The sequence below is a fragment of the Calidris pugnax genome, unplaced genomic scaffold, assembly GCF_001431845.1.
Source record: "Calidris pugnax isolate Ruff unplaced genomic scaffold, ASM143184v1 scaffold276, whole genome shotgun sequence".
Classification (NCBI taxonomy): Eukaryota; Metazoa; Chordata; class Aves; order Charadriiformes; family Scolopacidae; genus Calidris; species Calidris pugnax.
The window spans coordinates 1610926-1619912 of NW_015091112.1; the positions used below are offsets into that span (position 1 = coordinate 1610926).

General features: G+C 42.5%; 1 protein-coding gene across 1 annotated transcript; it reads left to right on the plus strand.

Annotated features, from left to right (window-relative positions):
* The first annotated feature begins 1306 nt into the window (after window positions 1-1306).
* Window positions 1307-8754, plus strand: LOC106897515 (adhesion G protein-coupled receptor F4-like). The gene is made up of 8 exons (XM_014958193.1): window positions 1307-1411; window positions 1931-1967; window positions 2109-2269; window positions 2826-3116; window positions 3933-5297; window positions 5972-6013; window positions 6116-6175; window positions 8671-8754. Exons 1-8 carry the CDS (start codon window positions 1334-1336, stop codon window positions 8692-8694), a joined length of 2058 nt encoding a protein of 685 aa, XP_014813679.1. The 5' UTR covers window positions 1307-1333; the 3' UTR covers window positions 8695-8754.
* Window positions 8755-8987: the final 233 nt, after the last annotated feature.

Sequence of the window (8987 nt, forward strand, 5' to 3'; positions counted from 1 at the left end):
TAATGACTGCAGAAATCGGAAAATTCCAACACAGTCCTTCCCCTCGAACCTGTAGGTGTTTCCCAGGCACCTCCCGTTCTTCAGCAGCATGGATCCGAGTCTTATGGTTCACTTTTCCTTATCCATTTTGTTTCTTTAGAAGAGCTAATGATTACTGGCTTTAAACCCAGAAAGTGCTTTTACTAATACCAGATGAGTTCAAGAGGGTGGCCCAGAGTTCTCCTTTAGAGCAAACTTAGAAATTCAGTGCGTAAATCGAGCTCTCCCTTTTATGATCTCTTCATAATTAAGTAATAAACCTGTGGGTCTAAACATATAATTAGAAGAACAAATGTCACAGATGAAGGGGGCAGCCAGCTGTGTGCTCGGCCCTTCGATGCCAGCAGAGGATGAGAGCTTGGACTTTCTTAGATAGATAGAAAAACACACCTCTGCTCCATCAGTGCAGGACCCCTTCTGTTTCGGCATCCTCTGTCCTGATCAGTCTCTATCAGGGGGAAATGAGAGGGTCTTCTACCAAAGCAGGATGATTTGGTGAGCCTTCTCCTGTGTGTGCCTTCAAAATTGGCCCCCTTTGTCACCTTGCATTTGTTTCCTGCTTTAGTTTTTTAGTTCACTGATTCCATGGATTGTATTTATTTAGGACATACCTTGATTCTCTTGAATCCACAGCAGCTGTTGATTTTGCCTTGGACGTGCGTGGCATCTAATAATCAGATTTGATGTAACACATTGTTTTTCCTTCGTTTCCTTTATTATTATTATTATTTTCCTCCAGTAAATATGCCTGCAACAAGTTGCATCCCAGGATATTAAACTTTTACCAGGGATCACAGGAAACTTCATGGAGGGGTGAAGCAAATAACATTTGACTTCAGTCTGGTCCCTGTTTCTCAGATTTGGATATCAGAGCCCTAAGGACCCGAGTGTCCTGTCTCCCGTGGCAGGTCTCATCAGGAACCGCTCGAGGAGAGCAGCAGCTCTGAACCCAGTGGAGGCAAGGCTGCCTTAAATAAATCTGTCCAACACTGGAAATTAACTGCATTAATGATTTACTGTGAACTGCAAGGTGGAGAACTTATTAAAGCTGTTCAGCTTGTGGTTCCCTTTTGAAATTATTTATTTTTATTCTTTTTTAAGAAAAGGTTCACAAAAAAGTTAATAAGCGATTAAATGTCTGAAAATCACCTTGCAAGCCTGGTAAGGACAGTCTTCGGGATGGCATTAGCTGCTCTCTTGCTAGAAACAGGACTTTGTTCAAAAGGGAAAACAGAGGTGTCTAAACTTCTTCAACATTTCCTTCTTCCAGGAGGAAAGCAGTAAATGCGAGGTGATGGATGTGAGGGTAGCCCACTGCCTGCTCCTTTGGGCTCTGCACATCTTCCCCGCCGCGCCACGCAACCCTCTCAGGGTAAGTTCCACCAGACCAGGTTGCTCGAAGCTTCATCCAGCCTGGTCTTGAACACCCCCAGGGATGGGGCAGCCACAACCTCTCTGGGCAAACTGTGCCAATGTCTCACCACCCTCACAGTAAAACATTTCTTTCTTACATCGAACCTAAACCTACCATCTTTCAGTTTATAATCTCATCAAATTGAACACCCTGGAGATCTTAAGTCTAACACACTTTTTGACTGAGTAATAACTGCTGGGGACATGTGGGATGCTGGCCCCTAGCTCAGTAGGTCACTTCAGCAAAAGGGTACAACTGGAAGCTTGATGTATAGAGACAAACTGTTAGTTGAGAGCTCTCAGTTGGTCTGTACAAACCAAGGGCCATGAGCTCTGCATTCTGGACCTCAAAAAGACTTGTGGACCTCAAAAAGACGTTTTTGCCCTTGAAATCACCTCTTCAATTTGTGCCAAGGGGTCACCATATACTTATTTATTTTAACATTCATTATACATTCCGCTTTTCCTTATTTTTCAGGTTCTCAGTAAGGAATCAAAGACCAGTGATCAGCAAGGTAGAGTGAATAGCTACATGTCTTTAATTCTTTGGGAGGTGTTATCGTTTGTCAGTACTTTACCCCCGATACCCACCTCGTGGACCAGCGCGTGCTGTCTCACACCTTATAACACTATCATCTCCTTGACTTACTTTCCAGATGGGTGTGTAAATCTCATTCCGTGCAAAGACAACGGGGCTATTTGTGTTCAGCCTTGTTCTTCCTCCTTCCATGGGGAGACGAGCTTTGTCTGCAAAGACAGAAAGTGGCAAATGTTCACAGATGCCTGCGCAAGCCTGGATGTTCAGTCCCTCTTTCAGGTGAGGTAGCTGGTGTCCATCTACTTTGCCATACGCTCACAAGGCACCCCCTTCTTCCAGAGCTTCTAAACCTTGAGTAAAGGGAAGAAAATGTGATCCTAAATCACAGATTACTTTGGTAACAGGCTTTGACTTCATCTTAAATGGAGGGATGGGAAATGAATTTGGGATATTGCTGTGTGGAAACGTAATTCAGAAATGAGATTGCCTTGTTCACTTGGCCTATATTCTTCATGGGGATCTAAACCAAGACAACGAGCGTGACAGAAGAACAACACAATTATCTGTAATAAACTAGATGATTCATGGTAAATTCTCCCCAAATACTAAATGAATAACTTTTTCAAGTCACTGCATACTAAGACACTGTGTTTAGTTCTTGCCCCTTCCTTTGTTGGGGCAAGCAAGACATTCTTCTCAGGTGAGCTTTGGTTTCAGGCCATCTGGCACACTCATTGCACACCCCACAGAGTGCTGTACCTCTTGCCAGGTTGTAGTTGTAGCTTCATTTTCACTCTGTTCATTAATTCTTTCAAATCTATTTTCCCCCCTTCAGAGGATTTCTGAAAGTGAACTGCTTCCAAGCTCCGGGGGACATGTTAGTGCTGCTGGAGAACACCTTCCTTTTGTAGGAGAAGGAAAACCAGTGCACGGGAAGCCTGGGCATGGAGGGAAATATTTTGGTGCTGATGACCATGGGAACAGTAACTGCCGAGCTGATTTTTCATGCATCATCCCAGAAATCCTGTCTTCTCCAGCCATTCCAGGAAACATTGCTGATATCGTGGAATTGCTAAAGAAGATTGCCCTGCTGTTATCAAAGAACGTCAATAGAGGAAAAATGCAGGTATTTACTTTTATGGGCTTCAAGAGGTGTTTGTGTGATTGCTAGAGTGCTAGGTGATTGCTAGAGCCATCCATACAGTGTTTTGCCCTTATAGCCATGATCCAATGAAGTGGTGGTGGCTGCAAATAACATGGAGATCAGCTGGGAAGGGTTTCCAGGCAGGGCCATGTTTTGTTGTCAGAGAAACTGTTTGACCTATTCTTGTGTGGTGGAAATGCTCTGTGGAGTTAAACAAAAAAAAGTTTAAATAAAATTAATAATAATCAATAACTAAAATAAAATAATAAAAGCCAAAGGTTTCAGGAACTGCTGTTATTGACGTGGGAAAGCAATAAAAGGAAGAATTCATTTTTAAAGTGTGACACTGTAGGGAAGGCAGCCATGGAGATGGTGACCCGCAGCTGTGTTTGCCATGGGTTGCACAATGGAAACTGAAATCTTTCCCTGCTGAACTAAGAAACTAGAGAGGCGGGGAAAGAAATGTAGGGAGGGTGATGTAAGCAGACCTGAATTATGGGTCAGCATCTGGAATAGAACTTATCTATCCTGATTTTTTGCTTCGTACTTGCTTCTCCAAGCACCTTTTGAGCTATGACACGAAGAGAACGGGACAATTCTGGTAGTGACCATGCCAATGAGATGTTTGGGTTTGACTGTGATGGATCATGGGGACGTCCTGTTCATTGTCAAAGAATATTGCCTATATAGAAATCACTCTCAAATTAAATGAGCCTTTCTGGATGCTCTGGCAGTGGAATAATTTTTGGTTTCTCTTAACATAAAAAAGAACTGATTTTTTTATCTTGTTTGTTTCAGAGCTACAGCAAGATAGCAAACCATATTCTGAACAACTCCATCATTTCCAACTGGGCTTTTGTAAAGGATAGAAATGCCAGTTTGATATTACTGGACTCGGTGAATTCATTTGCTGGGAAACTTCTTCTAAGGAACGGGTCGGAAAGCATACAGGAGCACTTCATCTCTACGAAAGGCTACAGCATACATAAAAATACTTCAGGGAAGAGCTTTGATTTTTCTATGGAGTTCAACAACACAGGCAATATCACTGGGCACGTGGTCATTCCAGAAGAAGAGCTTTTGAAGTTACCAAAGGCTTCCAAAGCTGTCAGTGTTGCACTTCCAACACTTGGAGCCATCATAGAAACCAGCCGGTTGGACCCTGGTTTTGTGAATGGAATGGTGTTATCGGTGTCCCTGCCGGAAGAGCTCCGGCACATTTTGCTCACCTTCGAAAAGGTGAACAAACTGGAGAACGTCAAGGCTGAGTGTGTTGGGTGGCACTCTATGGAGAGGAGGTGGGATAACAGGGCGTGCACGATGAAATCGGACAACATCAGCAGCGTTGTTTGCGTCTGCAGGCACCACCGCCGGACGTTCAAATCCTTCTCCATTTTGATGTCCCCCACCATGCTGCGAAACGCAGCGCTGGATTACATTACACGTGTGGGGTTAGGCCTGTCCATCTTCAGCTTGGTCCTCTGCCTCATCATCGAAGCTGTCGTCTGGCACCACGTCACAAAAACTGAAATAACCTACATGCGCCATTTTTGTTTGGTCAACATCGCCACGTCGCTTCTCGTTGCAGATGTTTTGTTCATCTTAGCAGCTATTGTGCACCAAAAAACCCTAAACTACCAGCTGTGTGTCGCAGCCACATTTTTCCTTCACTTTTTCTATCTTGCCTTGTTTTTTTGGATGTTTGCCCTGGGCCTCTTGATTCTCTATGGGTTGTTATTTGTCTTTTTTAAGATAACGAGATCTGCATTCATAGCTACAGCATTCTCTATTGGATATGGATGTCCCTTGGTCATATCTGTCCTCACTGTTGCTATTACTGAACCAAAAAATGGGTATTTAAGGAGCGGAGCCTGCTGGCTCAATTGGTATGAGACAAAAGCCCTTTTGGCCTTTGTTGTACCCGCTCTGAGCATCATTGTTGTGAATGTGTTCGTGGTGCTGGTGGTTGTGGTGAAGACTGGGAGATCCTCCGTTGGAGAAGGCTGCAAGTCACAAGATCTGACCAACATGATCCGAATTAGCAAAAACGTGGCGCTTCTGACACCTCTTTTGGGTCTCACCTGGGGGTTTGGATTAGCAACGATTGTCGATAGTCGCTCCCTGGCATTCCACATTACGTTTGCGCTACTGAATGCCTTCCAGGTAAACTCCTTGAGACTGGTAAGAGTGTGCACCCAGGTTTTGAGCCTGGAAAAAGGCAGGAGGATAGAGAGGGGCTGGCAGCATGCATTGTGCATGAAAAACAGACTCTAAGCTTTCCCCTCAGCTCAACTATTCTATATGTTACATGCATCAGGTGTCCTGCACTGACATAGTAAATGCAGGTGGGTGATGGACCAAACCAGTTGGTCCAAAGTGTGATGAAGAATTAAGATGACAAATTTATGCTAAATGTAAAATACCCTGCTTAACGTCCAGTAACTGCAAATATGTCTCATCCATATCACTTAACAAATGTGCAGAAAATTCTCACTTTATTTAACTCCTCAGTATAAACAACCAATATTACTTGACATATTGTTGTATTGCCAGTCTGCCTTGGCTCTTCTTGCCTAATGTTGCTATCGAGTGGGCTGAGAAAGTCCTGGAATGAAACCCATCAGTCCAGTTCATAATGAGAATTAGCATGGGTTATAGATCCATTCTTGACATTCCCGGGGAACCTGCGTGACCTGGGTGGATAAACTCGTTTTGCGCGTTGCTGTTATCTGAGTCATAGGTGATGAGCTCTATCCTTAAGGAAATAACATCTAGAAGCATTTAAGAAACATCATGTGGTTATTCTGGTTTTGTTAACTGGTTTTGCAATTTTTTAGGGGTTCTTCATCCTGTTATTTGGAACACTTCTGGACAGAAAGGTACTTGGGTCACTTCAGCACTTACTCTAGTTTATATGAACATTTTCCACACTCTAATAAACTGTTCCATTTAATCTTTAATATTCTTTTTTAAATCTACAGACTAGAGAAGCCTTAAGGATGAGCTGCCTTTCATCAAAGCGAAAGTGTAGTCTAGCAAAGGTAAGTATTTTTTTTTTCTTTTCCCTTAATGGCTTTATTTACCAACTCACACACCTTCTTATTGTACATGGAAAGACTGGAACCATCTACTAAATCTCACCTAGATTAGCATTTTTCTAAGGCAAGTGCTTGCTGAAGGACATACAGGTATCTTGAAAGCATGTAGGGGATACTAAGTTTCTAAATACCTTAAGTGGCAATCCCTAGATTTTTATGACATAACCTACTGCTGATGTTGCAAAATTGAAAATGGTACTTTAATATCTTCACCTGTGGACATGAAAGCCCTTTAGATAGAGAATGCTGATGAATTTTTTCCACCTGTAAAATAGATCTGCTTTAAGGTTACTGGCTAAGGAAGGAACAGAATTAGGAGTCCAAAAATCCCAATGTAATGACCTGTTTGCTGCCATCACAAAAACATGGATCTGTTTGAGAGCAGGGCTGCTTTAGGATGTCAGAGGATGTTCTGCTTCTAGCTGAACGTCACCTCAGGATGGAAACCACTCAGAGCTCAGACAGGACATTTGGTGCTAATTGATGTTGTGTACTTATAAGAGCCTGAGGTTGTTTTTTTTTTATTATTTTTATTTTTTTAATGTCAGGGCAATTCATTAAAAGGAAATGTTTAAACCTTGAGGAAACAACTGTGTTTCAGCAGCTTCCTAGGAAAACATTGGCAAAATTGATGTTCCAACATCACTGAGTTAGTGTTTCCTACCTCAGCTGCAAAACTTCTGTCTGCTCTTTGTTAGATTTCTCTTGGTACCAAGGCTTTAATGATTTCATGCTGTATTTATAGAAGAAAATCCCCTTTAGCTGTCTCACAAGAATTGTCTGCAGTGCTCCTGCTATCCATCAAAAAAAACTATGTCAGTTCAGCCTGGATTTTGGAAAAATAAACTTATTTCCTTGCTTTTCTCCAGTCTGTTAATCAGTCCTGATTCTAGTATGGAAAGCTGCAGAGTGTCTTTCACTGACACTGTGTCCAGATGTACTTGTTTTATGAGGAAAACATAGGGGGATTAAGGAAATTTATACCTCCCTTCTGCTATCAGCATTGGCTGGTGTGCTTTGGGTCATCTGGTGCAAGAGTGGCTGCATGTTTGTGCAACTTCTGACTCCTCTACTCCTTTCCTCTCCAGTTGAGTCTTCAGTTGCATCCAGCACTGCTGTTATGTGCCAAGTTTAAGTACAGTGCAGAAGGCCCTCTCTTTAAAAATCAAACCAAACAACAACAAAAAAAACCCCAAACAACAGAAACAAAACAAAACAAAAAAACTCAGAATACCAACCAATAAGTAACAAAACAAAGCACACGAAAATCCCCCAAACAGAAACAAAACAAAACAAAGAAACCCATAATACCAACCAATAAGTAACAAAACAAAGCAAACCCCAATAACAAACAAAAAGACCAATCCCCAAACTGCTGCTAAAATTAACTGTTTCCTACCTAACAGAAGAAAAAGAGAAAAAATAACAAACAAAAAGGCTAGTCTCCAAACTGCTGCTAAAATTGTTTCCTACCTAACAGAAGAAAAAGAGAAATGAAGTGTTTGAGGCAGCTCCACATTTAATAAACTGAGATTACAATTGCTGCTTTTACAGATCCAGGATCCAAATGGAATTGCAGAATGTTTAGAGTTGGAAGGGACCAGAATCGTAGAATGTTTAGAGTTGGAAGGGACCTTAGAGATCATCTCTTCCAATCCGTGCCATGGGCTGAGACACCTCCCACCAGACCAGGTTGCTCATTGCCATGGTCAGAGGCACCTCCCACCAGACCAGGTTGCTCAAAGCCCCATCCAGCCTGGCCTTGAACACTTCTAGGGATGGAAGTAAATAACAGGGAAGACGTTTCACATCTTACCAGCCTTTAGGTCAAGACTGAAAGTTTGAAAGCTAGGATGGAAGTAAATAACAATGAAGACGTTTCACATCTTACCAGGCTTTAGGTCAAGACTGAAAGTTTGAAAGCTAAAATTCTCTCAAGTCACCACAAACATAGTATTCTGGAAACAAAAGTTGGAAATTTCACTAATCCCATAACTCAGAAACATTTGCTAAAAGTATTAAGTGATCTCACTGGGCACAACTTGATGTAGAAACCGTAGCTGTAGCCGAAGAACCTGGATCTATGTTGTCACTCACCTGGGTGGAAGAGACCACATGTAGGTGTTTCCCATTGCATCACAGAGAGGGGGAGAATGTTAGTCATCCCCTTTTGTAAACTTGGGTGTGAATATGGAGTTTGACTCGTAAGAGCTGGAAAAGTTTGTCACACCTGAAATGAGTGTTAAAAAAATTAAACAAAATCTTGTTTCAGGGAGCTTCAGAATGAGACTGTGTATCTCGGATGTCAGTGGTGAATATGTAAAACATCTAGAAGGGTTATGCAGACTCTTGCTTCAAGTGTTCTGGTCTCTCCAGACTCATAAAAGACCTTCTTCTGATAAGATCTTAAGAAAACCATCTTGTGATGTTTCTCGCAGGATTCTGAGGCACCTCCTGTTTGAAATGGAACCTCCATCTACCTGGATGATATATCTGATCTGACCTGCTGATTTCTTTTCCCCTAGTCCTAGCAGTGGATGGTTGTCTTCAGTGGATCTGGCCAGTGAGAGGAAGCACAAAAATCCTGGTTTGAGATGAGCCGAAGTGGCTGAGCAGCTCGGAGCGTGGACAGCACTGTCCTGGAGCACAACCACGGGAAGCATCGTGAAAACCAGAAAAGAAAAGGTCCTGAACCTGCTGTCAGGAGCAGAAAATCATCAGTGTTGCTGCAACCCTTGGAGGAAACACGCTGATT